The 21,062-nt window shown below is 31.9% G+C and overlaps 1 protein-coding gene across 22 annotated transcripts in view; it reads right to left on the bottom strand.

Annotated features, from left to right (window-relative positions):
- The window catches only part of BOLL (boule homolog, RNA binding protein), a 199,027-nt gene that overhangs the window by 22,633 nt on the left and 155,332 nt on the right, over nt 1-21,062 (bottom strand). For 5 of the 22 annotated variants that reach the window (XM_031960240.1, XM_031960249.1, XM_031960237.1 and 2 more), the window contains 2 exons: nt 8,951-9,057; nt 1,737-1,929 (listed from right to left, as the gene is read on the bottom strand). The exons of 7 other annotated variants lie outside the window; for them this stretch is intronic. In XM_031960240.1, the coding sequence (XP_031816100.1) occupies nt 1,752-1,929; nt 8,951-9,057 (285 nt within the window). In that variant the 3' untranslated portion in view covers nt 1,737-1,751. Of the gene's footprint in view, nt 1-1,735; nt 1,930-8,950; nt 9,105-11,379; nt 11,516-12,257; nt 12,390-21,062 lie in introns of those variants that run through there. 10 more of the 22 variants (XM_031960256.1, XM_031960255.1, XM_031960254.1 and 7 more) reach the window with 10 other exon arrangements.

The raw sequence follows: 21,062 nt of genomic DNA, 5'->3' as shown, positions 1-21,062 counted from the left end.
GAAGACCTATGTTTAAATCCTACTTTAGACACTTACATTTTACTGTGAAAGGGAAATCCTACCATACTTAAATACTTAAATATGTATACTGCAACTATAAATGATTTAATGGCCAACCCTGGAAGAATTCTATCCTTATTACTCTAACCATAGCTACTCATGTCTATGTTTACAGGCAATGATTACTTGATAATTACATTAATTTTTCTCCATTTAAAAACATTTCAATTGTTTCAATAAACATCCCTTTAGATAAGACATTTTCAAATGTTCTGATACCAATAACCATTTTCTGATACTTTAGAGATCAAAATATTCTAGTGACTTGGTGAAAGTAGCACATGGTGATGCCAAAAGTGATTTTTTAAGATTTTTTAAACCACCTTGAAAGGGCCTCCTACAGTTGAGTCAATATGGCAGCAATGATGACTTTGATATCCATTAGGAAAAACTTGTCTTCCAGAATAAGTTGATAATCCTTTGTACTCTTTCTTGGCTAGGCCAAATCTGAAGTTTTATGTTCATTTTAGGATGCACATTGATAAACTGGAGTGTTTTTACAATGGGGCAAGAAGGATGATGAAGGCCTTTGAGTCCATAGCATATGGGAATTGGTTAAGAGAATCTGAGATATTTAGTCTGAAGAATACAGGATTCAGAGTTATTCAAATACAATAAGAATTAACAGTTGTTCTTTCTGGCCTCTGAGATCAGAAGCAACAGCAATAGATAGAAATCTACAAAAAGGCAAATTTGGGCTGTCTCAGGTTCTACCTTAATTAGAGGTCTTTTTGCAGTGGCCAGTTATTTATTGGGTATGATCAGTGGACTTTCTTTTTTTTGGGGTGAGTTGAAGATAGCTGCTAAGGTCTCACAGATCTTAAACATTTATGATTTTATTTTAATTCAAGCAGAAGATCCAAATTCAAGTTCTGTTTTGAATATGTACTAGATAGATGATCTTGGGCAAAGTTTTTAGCCTCTCAGGGCCCTCAGGCAACTCTTTTAAGTTGAAAAGTGGGTTCAGATCTGCATTGGTAGAGCTCCTCATCAGGAGCTTTCTATACTAATCAATTATTGGGCTAGATTTTTAAAAAATACATAGATTAGTGGAAAGAATGTTGGATTATGGCATCGTAATAACCCAGATTGTGAGGCAGGTGGGTAGAGTGCTGGGCCTGGAGTTAGGAAGACCTAAATTCAGATGGCCTCAGATACTTAGTCATGTGACCCCAAACAAATCTTTAAATTTCTGCTTGCCTCTGTTCCCTCAAAACTGTAAAATAGGAATGATAATAGCTGTTACCTCTCAGAATTGTTATGAAGATCAAATGAAATTAATTGTAAAATGCTTAGCTTTACATATAGGAGCAATTTAATAATATTGATTCTGAGTTTGATATATAACAAATATGTGTCTTTAAACAAATCACCTAACTTCTTTGAAACTTGTTTTTCTCTCATGTCTTGGGATATCTACTCTATCTGTCATAAAACCCCCAAAGAATTAATGCATATGAAGGTATTTTAAACTAAAACAATATGTAAGAAACATTATCTTGAAATGTAAAAAATATGGTCGGCCATACTATGATAGAGTTTTGAAGCATAAAATTAACATCAAGACTGTTAAAGTCATATTTATCAAGATAAGATTTTGGATACTTTTATACCAATTTAATTATATTCATTCAACAAACATTTATAAAATACCTCGTATGCGCTTGACTGTGCTGAAAGGCCGAAGAAAATCAAGACTTTAATTGCACAATGCTTATCCACAAGAAGCTTAGATTTATTAAAGGAGATAAGATAAATGAATACATGTGTAGTGATAGTTGTAGTACATCATGGAGTGCTGAGCCTACACCTTGGCCACTTTCAGGGATACAACTCAGTACTCTATGGAGGGTGTTTCCAATCCAACACCTGTTATATATGAAGAGAACAAAAAATTGGATGTGGTTAATGCACAAGAGACATATAAAACAAGTTTTAGAAGAGATGAAGAGTGATTATTTCTGCCTGGGGAGTGGAAAAAACCAAAGAAAGTTTTCCAGAGAAGGTGATATTTTAATTGGGCCTTGAAGGATGCTGAAGATCTTAATAGGAAGAGATGAACACATGATAGGAAGGATATTCCAGGCATAAAGGCCTGGGCAGAGGCAAGAAAAGTGATTTGGCTGGAGCACAGCATATGTGAAGAGCAGATATTGTATGAAGGCAGATGGGAACCATATCAATTGTGGAGAGTCTAGAAAGCCATGTTAAGCAATTTAGATTTTATTCAATAGACATTGGAAGATCTCCAAGTCAAAGGTATTTTGTGTAGAAGAAAGATTAATCTGTAAACAAAATGGTGCTAATTTTAGATTCAGGAAGAAGTGAGTTAAAATCTTATACTTCCTTCCTTTCCATGTAATTGCACAAATGACTTACTGAGCTTTGGTTTTCTCATTTGTAAACTGAGAATGATATTGCCACCTATCTCACCAAGGAGGATCTAATTATTATATATAATTTTCAAACCTACATATATTTTAAAAAGAGTCCTAAATTTGGAGTCAAATGACCTAAGATTTGGATAATGGCTCTGCTACTTACCATCTGTATAATAAATCACTTTACTTTTCTGGGCCTCAGTTACTAATGTGGAAAATGAGGGTGTTGTGTTAGATGTTTTGTAAGTCTAATTCTAAATCATGATTTGATGGAAGAAGGAAGAAAGCTTAAGAAACTACTCAATTAGTCCAGGTAAGAAATAATTAGAATCTGAATGAAAGTGGTAGTTGTTGGAAGAGAAAGGAGATAAGTAAGAAGTATTGTTAGATAGGGCTGACAGGACTTAGTGACTGTTTTTGTTGGGATGAAGACAGGGAAAAGATAAACAGGCTCTAAGGTTTTGAGCCTAACTGAAAAAAATTAGTCAACAGTTGGATAAGAATATAGATAAATCTACTAAGATCTTGAAATTAATTTACACTTGTATAATTAACAGTATAATTGATATTTGCATCTCTTTCCTAATACCAACAGCTAGATTTTATGCCTGATGAAACTGAAATGATTTAATAAATAGATTCATTTTAAAATTTCCTTTTGGTGCCTAGCATAATGCCAGGTATTCAACAAGCCATTTGCTGAATGAACAAACATAAAAGTCAGTACGACTGTTGAAGAGACCCTAGCACACCTCTCTGCACTAACCTTTGATTCTATTTTGATGCTGTACTTCATATGTGATATTTCAAAATCATAAAGTATTAAGTCACAATATCACAAATAAATACATTTCCAGTTATGAAAGGATTTCCTGACTTGTGGGAGGGAAAAAGGGAAATTATGAAGACTTGATGTGGCTTCAGGAAACTATTATTCAGAGAATCATACATAAGGAGGCAGGTTATAGTAGGATCTTCTTAGAGACATAATGACTAATTAGATCTATTCCACTTCCTGTGCCAGGCTGAGAAGGTAGAAGGTAACATTTCAGATTCTCTTCACTGATTATATGACATATGGATCCTATGAAAGCTTTATCCAATTCCCTGTTGTTATTTTTTTAAATTAAAGTTTGGAGCCTCTTTTATAAGTAGTATACTAGAATTAGAAAAAAAAACCCTTGTATGGTGCCTTATAGATTCTTAATACATATAGATTTGCATGAGAAAACTTATTTCAATACTGTAAACTTTTACATAAATAATTGCCCAGAACAGGAACTGATAAATATAATAAGAAGTTCTGAAGTTCACATACCTTATTAACACAAAAAACCTATTAAATTCTGTTACACTGAATATTCATGTGGATATCAATCGTCTACTGAAACATTCTGCAAAGACATCTGAGTGACTTAAAGAGTTTTCTGTAGTCTTAATGTCAAAGTTTTTTTTCCTACACTCGCATTTCCCATTATATAAAGCTTCTTCGTAAGTACTTCTGTGCCAAAACACTAAAGCTGCATTATCTAAGTGTATCTTTTGGGCTATTTTTATCTGGAAATTAATATAGACTAGTTTAATTTTTGTCTCTGTACCTCGAGCACTCAGTACAGTGCCGGAAATACAGAAAGTACTTTAAATAAATGCTTATTGATGGATATACAGTAGAACATACAATTTCCATTTCTAATGTACAATGGACTTCTGTTAGAGGACTATAAGCTATGTGGAAATCAAACATAAGAATTTGGTTGAATAAGAGAGTAACTGACAAATCTAGGTAGTCATAATCTTCAGATTATGGAGTAATCAAATAAAACAAGGATTTAGAAGGCAGATATAAACAGGGCCAAAGATCAGGGAGGTCAAGCAATAGGAAACACTAAAATAAGCTGGGGTATTTATGAAGAAAATATCAGAAGACCCAGGAAAAAGTCTGAATAGGTCAGGGGGCCCAGAAGAAAAGATCTGGGCAAGAAGCAAGCATCTAGGACAGAATTCTGAATAATCATCATAGAATATCACTATGAAAAATGAAATAAAGATAATGTGATTCAAGAGTATGTTACATAACTCCTGTTTAAAACTGGTTCCAATAATTGAAGTCTTAATAAAAAGAATAACTTCGAAGAAATTAGGAAAACTTGTACGGAATTATGTATAGTGAAGTGAACAGAACTGGAACAGTAACAACAGTTTTTTTTTTTTTTTAAAGTCTTGTTTTAAAAGACAAGAATGTATCAGCCACCTTGATGCACCCTACTAGTATAGATCGATACAGAAAAAAGCAATGGGAAAATATCAAAGAAAATTTACCCAGTCACCTCAGTATCCAATTCCCTCTCCATTTCTCCTTTTTGTACCACATGGCCTTGATGGGACTTGTGGTATGAATAAATTACACTATGGGTTAAATGAGTTTTGGTGGATATGTATGGGATCTTATTCATTAGATGTGGTTCTAAGGGAAAATGCACTTCAAGTTTTAAATAAATCAGTGAATACTTGCATTTTTAGAAAATAATAGCCATCTGCTCAACTATAAGAGATTTGGCTCTTCTTAGTAATACATTGATCTGAGGCAATTCCAATAGACCCAATTGGGATAGGGGAAATGCCCTCTGCATCCAGAAAGAGAGAACTATAAAGATTGAATGTGGATTGAAGCATGCTATTTTACTATTTTTTGTTTGCTTTTTCTTGTGGTTTTTGTCTTTTGTTCTGATTTTTTTTCCACAACATGACTATAATAGAAATATGTTTAAAAAGATTGTACTCGTATTAGATGGCTTGCTGTCTTGGGGCATGGGAAGGTATGGGAAGAGGGAGAAAAGAAAATCTGGCCCTCAAAATCTTATAAAAATGAATGTTGAAAGTTATCTTTACATGTAATTGGAAAAATAAGATACTATTGAATAAAAATAATAAAACAATATCCATCTATAAACTTGTGACTACCTGTAATATTCAAAGTGAGTAATGATGGAAAGATAACTAGGAAGTACTTCTGTACCATCATGTAGGAGAAAAAAGGTTAGAAAACATGTATACTTTGGAGAAAGTCCATGTCAAATAAGAGAAATTCTTGTTTGTTTTTTTAATACTAACTTGAATACAGGAATATGCTTGATAGTATCTACTGTTCTCTTTTTCATGCATTTAAGAATGAGGTAAAAGGGGTACCATCAGAACAGTACGATGCTGAATAACACTCAAGTGTAAAAACCACCATTGGGTTGTCCTTCTGAGTTGGGTGCAAAAAAATGAAGAGGAATGTGAGAGAAATGACACCTAAATAAATATATGAAGAAAAAAGAACTATTCTAGCTATAAACATATAATAATTATCCAAAATAGCAGCTGAGATTAAAACAATGGCTTCTAAGATATCTCATGAAACATCATGTAAATTTCTATCTTGGGCAAGATTGACAGGTATCTGGAAAATAGGTCCTAGAAACCAGTGAGGGTAATATTTAGGAGGTGAAATCTACTTTTGAAAGGAAAGGAAACCATTTGTATTTTTAAAATAGTAGATGGTAATTAAATTTAAAATCTCCCATAAAAGGACAGTTGAGATATCAACATCCTAATTTAAGATAAATCTGAATCCCATCAAGAAGATATTCTTAAGGTTGGAGTGGAGGCAGGAGAGAAGAGACTTAAATCTACATCAGTTTCCTAAAAAGGGATCTGAGAAATCTTCAAGAGCTTAAAAAAAGAACAAGGTAGATTCTCAAAGATGGAGATGAAGAGTGAAAGCATTCTAGGTATGGGGGATGATCTAATCAATTATGAAGGAGATATGGGTCAAATATGGGTAACAGCTGGTTATTTTGGTCAGAAAATAGTGTCTGTCTTAGGGAGTGGAGAAGTTGGGAAGAAGAGGAAAAAAGAGAAGTAGAAAATAAAATTGTCAAGTAGGCTACTATCAGGCTGTGAAGGATCTTGGGTTCTAAACTAAGGAGTTTGCACCTAAATAGAAGCAAGATATGGAGAAGCATGAAGTAAAAAAGGAATTCAAATAAGAATTAAATATTCATTTTTTTGTTCTTTTTTTTTTTTTTTTTGAGGCTGAGAGTAATCCCTAGGCAGAAGGTCTAAAAGATTAAATCTGTAATAAATGGCAGAAGACATATGGTGTGTGTGAGAGGGGAGTGAGGTGTGTGTGTGAGGGAAGTTAGGGCTTAAGCCATTGGCTCTCTAATTCCTCAGATCCTTATAGCTTCCCAAAGATGAGGGTAAAATTACCAAAGTGATGACTAGTGACTTTGATTATCTTTAGAAAACTACTAAATTCTAATAGCTGTATCCTCATGGGCCCATGGGAAGATATACAAAATTAAGGTCAGTACTATACTGTACATAATACATGATAAAATAATACATGATCACGTAATTTTACTACATCAGAAGTACACTATTAAGCAAAGGACTTAATAAAACTAGGTCCTAGAAAATATAAGAAAACCAGTATATTTTTCGAAGACTGACAGATAGTTAGGGGCAATATGGTATAACAAGAATCTAAATCCAAAGGGCTATTCAATTTATTACACAAGTAAAATGTTCAGAAAATTCAGATTTAACATTAATTTTGCTATCAGTGTTTCAAGCATTGAGGTTAAAAAAATAATATCACTAACACTGAGATCCTAAAATATAGTTATTTGACTGGTATAAAATAGTAGACTCTACACATTCCAAGAAAATTTATACTAGCACAGTGCTTTGCACAAAACAGGTGCTTAATAAATGTTTGTTGAATAGAACACAATCTATGTCTGCATCTGTTAAGTTTTGCTATATAAGAAATTTGCATAAAATATAACTGATAAATTAAAAACTTAATCAGAACTGCTTAGTGGAGAAAAGAAACAAAATGAAAATATTATCAAATGTACTTGGAAGCAATCTGAAATTGCTATTGTTTGCTGGTTGAGAAAAGAAAGAATAGAATAAAAGGATGGTGCAATTTGAAATGAGGCTAAACTGAACAGATATTATATAGCCTGTAAGGCAAAAACATAGTGTGTAGTGCAAGATAGTTTCAATAAATGACTGATACCATAGCTTTTAGAGAAAAATATGAAAGGAATGCAAATTATCTTTTTAGGCATTTATGTATGTGGATGCAAACTATCTTTTTAGGCATTTATGCATGTGGATGGCAAAATTATTAAATGAGTAGTATCCAAACAGAAAAAAGTGTGAAAGAGTGTGTGTGTGTGTGTCTGTTGGACAGAACTAGCCCAAAGTAAAAATATCATTAAAAATACCAAAACCTTTTCTTCAGGAAGATATCAGAATCTCAATGCAAAGCGATCTGGGAACATTTAAAAGGAGTCACTAAATTTGACTTTTGCTTTTTTTCAGATAAGAGAAGCAAAATGGGAAATCACATTTCAAGGTTACATAAGTAGTCGTCTTTGGCAAACACTAGAGATGCTTTTAAAAATAGGAAAAGGTAATGCTAATGCTGAAGGCAAGTAAGAGTAGCAGTTTCAGCTCATTTTCCTGTTAACCTAAAACATTGTTCCTTTTCACTTTTGTGGATGAATAATTCAAGAAATTTGGGAAGAAAGATGTGGGTTTATAAATGAGGGAAGAAAATGTATAAATATCTACTTCCCCATAAAGGGAATTTTTTCTCTAGGTTGGGAGTACTTTCTAAATATGAGCTTTAGATATGAATATACAAACATATATTCTTAAGAGAGAATAAAGCAAGACACTCATTTTTAGTGTGGGCCCTGAAATTAGTTTCATTACTAAAGAATTAGTCTATCCTATAAGCAAAATCCTATATATCCTCTATAAAAAATTAAAGATAGTTTCTAAATTCTATGAACGTATCCATAGAGGACATTCACATATGTATTAACTATTACAAGCTTTACTATTATAAGCAAAAGTCTATCCTACAGGGGAGCATGGTTTCATTTTGACCAATATCTTCACTTATAGTCTGCATATATTGCACTACTAATTCATGATATAAATTATACTATGTACTAAATTACATTTCTCTTTCCAAGTCATCCATTCTTAGTCTACCAGGGTCATTAATTTAAAAAGGGCAAAGGTCTTGAGGGTATTCCAGAATATAAAATAAGCCTATCAAACAAACTAAACATTATAGCAACATTAACTATTAAGAACTATAACTTAAAACTTCAGGATTTTAAAGTCAGGTTCTATCTGAAGGTTCTGCCAAAAAAAGGGAATATTCTCATCATCCATGTAGTAAAATTATTACCATTGTCATATATGCGTAATTGTTTTAGAAAACAATCATGAAATAATTTTGTCCATAGGCATTCAATAAATATTTACTGAATTAAAGACTTGAGTCATGATCATCAATACAAAACAATGTAAATTCAGAAACTGGCAGATATCTTAACATAGTTGTTCTTTTTTTCAGAATGAATACTTTTTTCTAATTTTCAAAAACTTCTATAGAAGATATACTAAATAAATGAAAAATAAAATGAGTTTCTTACAGTATCTGTAATGAGGAATTCTCCAAATTTGTCTCCTCCACAGATTCACACTCACCCTCCCTCCAATCCATCTGTCTTCTGAGGTAATATGGTTCTGGACTGGCAAGCTAAGGGATGGAGAAGGTAGGCTGACATGCTCCAATATTTGCAGGTGCTGTACACAAATGTTGAAGTCTTGGTCGGCTTCTCAAATTAAAGATAGTTTCTAAATTCTATGAACGTATCCATGGAGGATACACATATGTATTAACTATTACAAGATCTTTGATCCATATCATCAATGAATTTTTGTCATATTTATATTAATTCACATCATCAATGGATTTTTGCCCAAGTGATATATGGCACTGTCCTACCTAATGTTTTCCATATTAAAACTCTCTTAATTTTTGTTTTCAAGACCAGAGGTATTAGAGAGAAATTTCCATAGCATAAATGGCAGTAAAAATAAAGACCAAAATACCCTTACGTGTCTTGCAGCCAAATATTTAAAGTGAAGAAAAAAAAAAAAAGACACCTTCTTACCTGATATTGATACATCAAATGTGGAAAGCAAAGCAAAAAGAACATGATTTCTGAAATTTCAGAATAATAGGCAAAGTGAAATAACATTATTTCACTTGTATTTTTCTGGGAATAAACATTCATAGATCCTATTGTCTCCCGTGAAAGAACTTTAACAGGCAAATATATTCAGTAAAGGCAGCATGGTATAGCGGAAAAAGAGTTGGGCTTGGAGAGCCATGGGTTCAAATCCTGCTTCTGGCATTTTTTAAAGTTTGTGACTATAAGTCATTCAGTCACTAAACCTTGCTAAAGTTTAACTCATCTGTAAAAGATTTCACAGGGTGGTTGTGAAGATAAAATTAAAATGTACATAGTGAATTGTACAAGCATATCTGGGGGTAGAACATGAAGAGGAACAATTTTTAGGTGATTTAGGTGATTAGTACCAATGCTTTTCTTTTTTCCTCCTGAGATAAAGAGAGTTAAGGAGAATTTTATATGGTTATATCAATCATAACGTCAAGGTCTGAATGTCTGAGTTTACTGACTTATGATTTATTCTACAGTTTCTAGAAAATAAATATTTTCTTAAACCTTACTTCCTCATATTAATATGTCAAATTGCCTCCAGAATCAGAATAAAAAATGCTCCTAGGATTCACAAAAGTGTTCATCTTTTTATAAAATAACGGGTATGTTGAAGAAATTATTGAACGTGGAGGTACAGGACTTAGGTTCAAATCCTGACTCTGCTGATTTATTACTTGTGTGACCCTGGGCAAGAAATGCCAACTATCTGGCTTTAGTTTCTTCATCTGTAAAATGAGGGAATTGGACTAGATGACTTCTAAGGGCCCTTCTAGCTTTACAACTATGAATCTTTTTATCCTCAAAAGAAATTTCACTTTTACTCTAAAATGTCAAGAATGTATTAAACTATCATTCTTTGGGTCTGCATCATAGAATGACTTTCTAAATTCACTTTCCTCACTTACCAAAGGGATACCTATACCATTTACCTCAAAGAATGAACGTTCTTCAAACCTTCAAGAGTTCCTTTAATAGGTTATGAATTATTGTTTTCCCATAAAACAGTATTTAACTAAACTTGCACAAGGGCATATCTTATTTAGTGCCTATTATAGTATTCTCTGTAGAGTAAGTGTGCAAAATATAATTCTACTGAATGAATTCTGGAGGAGGGTCTAAGATGATTAAATTTAAACATCTAGCAGATTTATCGTATAGTATGGCTCTGGTGCTTATTACAAATATTAAGAGTATTCCCCAAAAAAGGAACAAAAAATATCAATTAAAAAGGTACACTAATTTTTCAAATGTTTGGAAAATACCACAGAAGGAGGCATAAAAGTAAGAATTTTGCTGAAAATCATGATAGAAATAGAAAAATATAAATGAAGAAAGTCAAAGATTAGGAAACAAGTAGTGGCTAATAAAGAAGTAAACATTAAAATCTGGATAAAGGATAATAAAAAATTTCTAAGTATATTGGCAGGAATATTGACCCAAGTCAGGCTAAGGTTAAAATAATGCCTTATGACCTAAAAAGCATAAAAATATATTTGAAAATCCAATGTAAATGAGAAGTTATTATCATCCATCCAAAGTATTAAAGCAAAAATAAGAGGACGAAAATAACATTCAAAATCTAAAAGTCTATGATGAAAAGAAATATCACAAAGTAGTGAAAAGGAAAGATGATTCACTGTTCCCAGCATGGCTATTATAGAATAAACAAAACATTTATCACAGAAAATGTCACAATAGTTGGATTAATACAAAACAAAAACCAACATGCCATAGCCAACTACTTAATTTTTGTGGAGTAAGTGAAAGGGAGAACTTCATAATATCTAATAGCTTATAGTTGGAAAAACAAGTATGGTGAAGTATCAACTAACCCTAAGTTTCACAACGGGCAGCTTCTAGCCGGTTCGTTGAAGCTGGATCTCGGCCACACAAGGATCATTGGACAAGAAATCAGTTGAGCTGGACTAGAGCTGCCCAATTGTCTTAATAATGAATGCTCCACACTGTCTGTTAAGTAAAGAGAAAGAAAATACAGATCAGAGAAACTGAACAGAAAATGAAAGAACAAGAATAAGAGAGAAGAATCAACTACATCAATCAATATTATTGAACATGCGTGTGGCACTGTATTCATTCAACAAACATTTATTAAGCACCCACTTATGTGCAAGGCATTGCTTTAGCACTAGAATATAAAGAAAAATGAAGCAATCCTTTCTCCTCAAAGAGCTTACATATAGTTGGAGATATACAACATATACACAGATGAGTAAATTCAAAGTCTATACTAAATGATATGAGGTAATATTAAGAGAGAAGAGAAGAAAGAAATGGGGAAAAGAGCTAGAGAAAGCAGAGAGACAGGGAGACAGAGACAGACAGAGATGGGGGAAGAGGGAGAGAGAACTAATAACTGGGGAGATGATAGAATAGATCTTATATAAGAAATGGCACCTATCTCTGCTTTCAAGGAAGGTAAATAATTTAAATTGGTGAAAATGAGGGAGAGTGCATTCTAGTTATGCCTGTGCAAAGGCAAGAAATGGAATACCATCTATGTGGAAGTGCTAGAAGTCTGGTTTGGCTTTAAAAAAAGAAGATATATGAAAGAATAGTATAAAATAACTGGAAAGCCAAGTTGGGAGCTAGACTATGGAGGGTTTTAAGTAGCAAGGTAAGGATTTTGTATTTTATCTTCTTGACAGTAGGAGCAACTGAAGATTTCTGAGAAGGAGAGAGAGATAGTCACATCTATGACTTAGAAATAGCCATCTGGCAACTGTGTGATGAGTGAAGAGACTCAGCATGAAGTATGGAGACCAATTAGGAGACTTGCAATCATATAGCCAAATGGTAATGAAGACTTGAATTCAGGTAGAGCCTGTGTGAAAGGAGAGAAAGAAACAGATGTGAGAGATATTGTAGAGGTAGAATTACTAATAAATGTTAATTGTTTATAATAGGGAAAATGGAAGAGTAAAAAAAATCTAGTATCATTCTAAAGTTGGGCCACTGAATAACCAGAAGGATGTGCATGCTCTCAAGATAAAAGGGAAATTTTTTTTTACATATGTTGGGTTTGTAATTATCTGTGGGGTATCTAGGTAGAGATGAACAGATGATGTGGGATTAAAGTTCAGGAGACTGACAGGTCTAGGCATATAGATTAAGGGATCATCTGCATAGTGATAAAAATTAAATTTGGGAGTTGCTGAGACCAAAAAATAAAATGAAGAAAGAAAAGCCAGCTCAAGGCAGGGTTTCTTTTGAAAAGGCAATGAAACTTCTGGATGGATACATTGAGACTAGAAAGAGAAGATTAAAGCATAAGAGCCACATATGACTCATGATTAGCAAAAAATGAAAAGGAATAGTTATAAATGGAGATCAAGAAGGAATATGGCAAGTTAAAGAAAAAGGAAGAAAATTAAACTGTAAGCCCAAAACAAATTATTTTTAAAATGAGGTGGCTGGTGCTGCTTGCTGAATTAAATGAAAAGATGCAGGACAAGAATTAAAAGAAAACCTTTGGGATTTAGTTTAGGCAAAATCTGATCAGAATTCTTCATGTGGCTATTTTGATTCAATGGTTCCAATAGCAATAAGACTGAAAGTAGTAGTCCCTACATAGAGAAAAGCACTTTCACAATGATATGAAACACCCCTCCCTTTCCATAGCAAAGAAAATGTATGTCTAAAGCCTTTTCTCTCCTTTGCTTTTGTATATTGAGCAAGCAAATAGGATTGGGTTTAATAACAAAAGAATTTTGGAGAATCAGCTCTAATGAATAAGCAAAAGAACTATTATAGATAAACTCTAGGCAGCAAGAATATGGGATAAAGCCTAGAAATTTAGATTTTAGAGGAGGAGATTTAGAGGTAGAGAGTGGATGACTAGAACAATAGTTTACAAACTGGGGATTGAAAGAAATGGTCTTCTAAATAGAAAACAAATAAATGTTAAAAGAATAGAAAATGAAATGAATGTAATATAAATGAATTTCTAAATTTCCCTATGAAACTTATCAATGAAAAAATTTATTCAGTGTGTTAAATTTGCTATCATTTATCTTATGCAAGCAAATCTTCTACTTCCCTAAAGAAGACTAGTAATAGCAGTTTATTTTAAACTATTGTCAGACCCCAAATTTCTGGACTAGGAGGACAAGAAGAGAAAGAGGAGAGAAAGACAGACATAAGAGACAGACACAAACAAACCTCAGAGACTAATTATATGACAATTCATTCCAGGCCTAAATTAAAATTTGTTTCAGAATAATTTTTGAATTTTTTTAGGGATTGGGAAATGAAGAAAGAGGTTTTGGCTGACTGTTGTCAACTATTATGTAAGTGTGAATGACAGGCAAATATTTTTAAATTTTATAATACCTTAATTGATGAACTTATTTTTATACTATTTAAAACCAATCTTTGCTCCACTGAAAGTATTAAGGAAATTTCCCTATCAATCATCAATTCCATAAAACACATACAAATTACCAAAATAAGAAGAATCCAGACATTCAGAGTCTAATATATAATACCAGGCTATAACAACACATCAGTAAAAATTAAACTGCAGATATGACCAGCTAAATTTCTGCCATAAATGTAATTATCAATAATGTGACTGGCTTCATCCAATATTCCAAAAGACGTGAAATCTCACCAATATACACATTTCCTCCAATGATGCAAATTGCAACCTAATCATGCCTGTCAACTTGCACAACTATTGTCCATGACAGTCAGTAAATTCTCATTGGGCAAAAGTGGGGGCCCAATGTTCTGGGGATCTTCTTCATATTTTCTTGACATTATATGGGTATCAGAGTATGTAAACCACCATCTTCTTATCTTCACTCTGACTGACCGGCACATTTTGTTTTTCAGCCATACATTTGTCTTATGAATAACATTTTTTCTTGAATTTTCACTGTTATATGACAAAGGCTGGAAACCCTGCCAAAATTTCTCAAGCTGAGACCTTATAAAACTATTTGAAAGATAACTTTATGAAACAAATCTAAAAATAAAACTTTAATATAAAATTATCCCAAAGTGCTTGCTCTATACAGTAAAGCTAAAAATTTCAAAAGCTAAATGAAATTTTAATATTCAAACATTAAATATTTTTGTCTGGCCATTTTGGAGTGTAATTTGGAACTATGACATCAAAGTTATAAACAGCAATTGACCCAGCAATGCCATTACTAGATCTAATATATCCCAAAGAGATCAAAGAAGAAGGAAAAGGACTCATAAGTAAAAAATGTTTATAGCAACTCTTTTTGTAGTGGCAAAGAATTGGAAACTGAAAAAATGGCCATCAACTAGGGTAATACAGAACAAGTTATAGTATATGAATATGATGGAATATCATTGTGATGATAACAAGATGAATGGAAAGGTTTCAGAGGAAATTTATTTGAAGTGATATAAAATGAAGAGAACAGAACCAAGAGAACAACATCCATGGTACATACAATATTATAAAAATATTCCAAATGTGAAAAACTTAGTAAATCTTATCAATTCACAATGAATCCAAGACATGATGAAAATTACCATTTACTTCCAGAAAGAGAAATGGAGAATGATTGCAAATTCAATCATATCTCTTTTTCTGAACATAATATGTAAATGTTTTGTATAATGTATACGTGTAATGAGTATTGTATTTTCTGCCTTCTCAATGGCTAGAGAAGGGCTTATTAAAGGTAGGGAGAAAATGTGGAACTGAAAATAAAATAATTTTCTTTAAAAGGAGGATTCTTAGCAAACATTTATGACAAAAATGGACAGGCTGAAAATTATTTCAAGTGGAGTTGTAATAGTGTTTATTAATTATTATAATTAAGTAATTTTTTTTGCTGCCAAAATAACTGAAGCACTAATAGGAAATTTCAATTTGTGCATCATAATAAGGGAATTTGAACTTTAACAAATGATATAATTTGGTTATACTAACAATTTTAAAGGAAGAAAACTTTAATCCAGACCAGATCGGAACTATGCCTTTTTTCAGTTGTAAAAATTGAGTTCCAAATTCTGTAAAGGATTTGTTTTTGTTTTTTTAATTATAATCTCCTGACCTTTATGGTCAATCTAATTCTGTTGGGAAGTAGCCATTAATTAAAATGAGTTAAATAAAAGTATTATTTTTATTAATATTGTGCTGGTAATACACATAAGAGTGAAGAGAGTTTGACAATTTATTATGTTCACTTTCAAGAAAGTAATAAAGAGATCTTCAAGAAAATAAAGAAAGCAACATAAGAAATACAGAATTATGGACTTTATTTTCATAAAGAATCATTGAAAAATCAATCTCGACCAAATCAAAATATACCTATTGGCATCTTAACAATGTTTACTATATTACTTTACAATAGGGAAATTTTATTTTAAGATTATCTAGTTATTCAAACAAAAACCTATTTTATGTAACAAAAAAGATAACTGACATCCTGGGGAAAATTTATTTACTAAGGAATTAGTGAAGAAAAGAATAAAAGTTTTTCTCATGCATTTTACTTCCCTAACATAAAAGAAAAAATTAATTATACTTGGTATGCCAATTTCTCTCAAAGGTAATGATATCTCTGACATCCTGAGTTAAGAGAAAAATTATATAAAATCTTAAAATATCACATGTTGAAATGAAAAAAATTATAGATTTTTGCATATGAACTGGAAAGAATAAACTTTTAAAATAGTTATTCTATAAAAATAAGTCAAACAGTGAAACTGACAGATCACTTTGGGTTCCTAAGGAATTGCCAATTCTTGATTATTTGTAATATGAAACAGGATTAGCATGGATAATCTAAATTGAAAAATTGTAAGATTTATTTTAGCCATCATTTTTATCTTACCCTCTTATTAGGATCATAGATTAGAGCTGAAAAATGGTTTAAAAGCCATTTAGTCTACTCTTTTACTAAGCTTACTGTTTATCAGAATAACCATAAAAAAGGAAATGGTTTAATTTTTTAAAAAAATTCCTATCTTTTCTCTAATGGGCTATTTACAAAATAAAAAACATCTTTAAGTTGTGATAAAAATAGAAAAACACTTCAATCAATGAACAATTAAGATAATCAATACATTATTAAAGAATTAACAATAAAGTATGTATGTCCTTTTATTTAGAGTAGCAACTATTCATGTTTTGGAATTTTTATTGCTATCTTTTAAAATATTATATACATAGACATGTCTCCCTCTCATCTCTGTATTCTTAAAAATTATTTTTAAAAGCTCAGCAAATTATCATATATAGTATTCTTTACCCATTTTGCCTCTATAAAAAGTGTATAAGGTGAGGTGGTAGAGAAAAAATACATTCTCTTATTTCTTTGTTGGAGCTAAGTTTTGTAATAATTCTACAGCATTTAATTTTTATCATTGTGATGCTATTCTTTCCACTTATATTTTTGTAGGCATTGCCTACATTGTTTTTCTGGTTCTGCTTATTTAATTTTCATCAGTTCAAAAGTTTTCCCATACTTCTCTGTATTTATCATATTTATCTTTTCTTATGGTCAGTAATTTTCCATTATATGAATATACCACAATTTGTATAGTCATTTCCTAATTGAGGAGAATACAGGACATCTACTCTGTTTCCAATACTGGGCTTCTATAGGAAGTATTTCTATAAATAACTTTTTCTATAGGAAGCTTTCTTTCTTTCTTTTTTTTTTTTAAATTACAACGAACCTCATTGGCATATGTTTACTATTCCAAGCTCTAGATCAAAGGATTATGGACATTTTAATCACTTCATATAATTCCAAACTGCTTTGCAAAAAATAGGATCAATTCACAATGCTATAAACAATGTATCATTGTGCCATCTTTGTACAAATTTTCCAACATTGACTATTCCTTTCTTATCTTTGCCAAACGTTAGATGTGAAAAGAAATCTGAGTTTCCTTAAAGTGCAATTTTCTCTTGTTAATAAATCAATCAATAAAACATTCTTTAAGCAGCTACTATATGCTAGAAACTGTTTGAAAAGCAAATATAAAGAACTTAATAACCCTTTCTCTTAAAGAACTCAAATTGTCAATGTGAAATGTTGGAAAATCTAATGGTGGTTAATGATGATGATCACTAACATTTACATGGCTTAAGTTTGCAATCTGCCTTTTGAGAACTTTTTGTTCAAATTCTCTACTTCTCTACTGAGGAATACTTTATGGTTTTACACATTCTAAGTATGTTGGAAATTTTACTCTTTTGAAAGATACTTGATATATAGCTTTTTCCTCCAATTGATCACTTTCCTACTTATACTATCTGTATTTGTTTCATTAGCACAAAAGTTTTTCAATGTAATGTAACTGAAATTGTCTGTTTTGACGTTTGTAATCAACTTTATTTTTTCTTTGGTTTAGATTTCATTCCCTAGTCATAGTTCTGGATCAAAACATCAATTTTTGAAGGAAATTCAAATGAACTAGGAAAGGGGCTTTGGATTTCCTGTAGCTTAACTCTTCATTACAAAATTTCAAGGAAGGACAGAATTGAATTTGACCATGTTTCCTTTGCAGTGAAAAAAAAGCCTCAAACATTTTACCCAATATGATTCTTTGGTAGAGAAGAAAAGTAAATTGGCATTTTATAACATGGTAGTAGTTTCCAAACAATATGAAGAAAACATAGTGTTTAACAATGGCCAAGAAAACACATCTTAAAATATCTCAGTTTTCTTTGATATGTACAGAGCAGGAAAAAAAGGATGTTTCAATAAAGTATTATCTGTCACTTCAATGTTAGACATTTACTACACCCAATTCAGTGATTAAGGCTAAGTTAAGAATTAAGGAAAAAAAGCCTCTTTGAAACTTGTTAAAGACCTTGGCCTTGCAAAGGCCAAGGTCTGCCACTGCATCCAGGGCCATCTCCAATTGTCCTGATCTCTATCTTACCACTGGACCCAGAGACAATGCACAATCTACCTCACTTACATCCAGCTCACTTGCGTCACATCTCCCTGATGTCATCGTCTTCTTTAAAAACAAAGAACAAACAACAATAACAACAAGAAGATTTTTACAAGAGCAAAGCAAAAAATCACTATGTATATTCCTAAGTGATATGTCTAGTAGATGACATTAATGAAGTATCTGATAATTTCATTTATGGTTTTAAAAAACAGAAATTTAAATAGTGGAATTAAATATGATTCGAAACAATGAAATGTGTCATCAGAAAACATTACTGGGATGTAGACAGTGAAGATGTAAATTCCCAACTAAACCATAAACACATCTATCTATTTCAAGATTCCATAAATTTGAAATAAAGGTTGTATAGTTACATCTAAAATATGATGAAGAAAAAATGTAGACCTCTAAGTATATGTCAATAGTTTATTGTTCTCAAAAATGAATAGAAGCTAAAGAACATTTTTCCATAAGGTACAGGATGTAATATACTAACAATATATTTTTAATGATAAACAAAATGCACAAGTTGTTAAAGTCTATATACATTTTATTCAAACAAACAAAGTGCTTCATGACAATGAAGACTTGACATGGTAAATTATCACTATCTTAAAACTGTAGGCTACCTAGCTCACTTGAATAAGATTGTACTATAAATCAAAGTAAGAGTTTACTAACCAATTATCAACTATCTGTAAATAATGGAGAAGATAATTCCCTGCAGGTCAGAGAAAAGTTGTGGTTGGAACCAAGTGGAATGATTAAACTTTTTGGAGCTTTGGCTTCTGAGCGACAGGCCAAAGTTCTCTACCACTCTACCTATTTACTGGTACAGTAAAATGATGTATTTTCTATTATCTATAGGATCAGAAACATGATCCTGGTGAGGTTTCTTGTTATCTAGTAACTTCAATAATCTTATGGAGCATAGCTGCCCACCTCTATAGCTGCATATTCTTTCTCTCTGCCTTTGCATAAGTTGTCCTCCTCCTTCCTCATTTTGGTCTTTTAGAAGCTATACTTTCCATTTTTACTCATTTTGATAGATTACTAATTGTACTCTTTTATTAGCATAATGTGATTTAGAGGGAAAGACAATGGTTTATAGCTACAGGAGTTACTAAACTACTAAATATGGCTATGTAGTAGCTATGTACCTTTGACTACAATATCAAAATTTCGGTTCAGTATATCTATCAGAGAAGCCTAGATTATAATATCTGGATGACTTATATAGCTATCTCAAAGGGATGTTGTTGAAAAAATAAAAGTGGTTTCTAATTACTGCTCTATTTAGTAGTTTTACTACTTCACACAAGATAGCAAAAAGTACCAAAGGCTCAAATTTTTATTCCCATTTGTCTTTCTTATTCTGAAATCTTCCCTCAATTTCTCCTTGTTCACTATCATATATGTAGAAATAAGGAAAAGTTATAATTGTGTATAGGAAAACAACTATTTGGGAATTGTAACATGAATCAAAAGTAATAGCTAAGTGAGGGAAACAAAAATTCCTTTCATAACTTATGTGACAATGGCAATCACATCCTCCTTTAATTTCAGTTTTCTCAATTTGTTACAATACTATATTTTATTAATATAGTATATTCCTTCTAGGAGTATAGGCACTTTGAGAAGAAAAATAAAAGACAAAACTAAGAATACTCCTGCAAGGGAGGCTGATTTACCTTAGATGAATAGATTACAATAAATTCAGGAAAAGAAAAAAGTTCCCCCCAATATTTTGGAGACATAATTCAGAAGAATCTGAGTATATATTTGTGCTTTTAAAAGATTAAATGCTTATTCAGAAGAATACCTGATTACAATGTTTAACACATGACTGATCAACCAATTAATTACCATTTATTAAGTACACACTACATACCAAGAACTGTTCTAAGTGCTAGGGATGCAAAGAAATAAATGAAAAAGTCTTACATTCTAAAAAGGGACTCTACATGTAATACATGTAAATAAATTCAAATGTACACAAAACAATTTTATTAAGAAGGCACTAATAGTTGGGATGGTGATAGAAAGCTCAAGAAAAAGACTTCAACTAAAAAATGGCTCATTGAGGAAGCATGTTTTGAAGAAAACTATGGATTCTAAAAGGCTGAAGTAAGGAAGAAGCACAGTCTAGGCATGGGGGACAGCCTGTGCAAAGACACAGAGAAGCAAGATGTGGGTAAGGAAGACAATCTGGGGAGCAAAGAATGTATGAAAATAACCTTATAAGGGTAGGATGAAGCCAAATTGCAAGGACTTTATTTACACAGGAGTTTGCATTTGATCTGAGGGGAAACTCGGAATAATAGGGAGGAGAGGAATTTATTGAGTAGGGGAATAATATGATTCTTGCTTTAGGAATATCCTTTTAAGAAGCATGTGAAAGATTGACTGATGAAGCGAGAGAGACTGATTGGGAAGATCAATTACAAAGTTATGTTATAGAGACAAAACAGGTCAGATATATGAGAAATAGTGAAGATCTGAAACAGAGTAGAAAATAGGAGGGGACATGTGCTAGAGGTAGAAATGATAAGAACCAGCAACTGAATAATTATGTAGGACAAGGAAGGGAGACTGG

The sequence above is a fragment of the Sarcophilus harrisii genome, chromosome 3, assembly GCF_902635505.1.
Source record: "Sarcophilus harrisii chromosome 3, mSarHar1.11, whole genome shotgun sequence".
NCBI lineage: Eukaryota > Metazoa > Chordata > Mammalia > Dasyuromorphia > Dasyuridae > Sarcophilus > Sarcophilus harrisii.
Note: the sequence above shows the minus strand (reverse complement) of the source record. Positions and strands in the feature narration are given on the sequence as shown.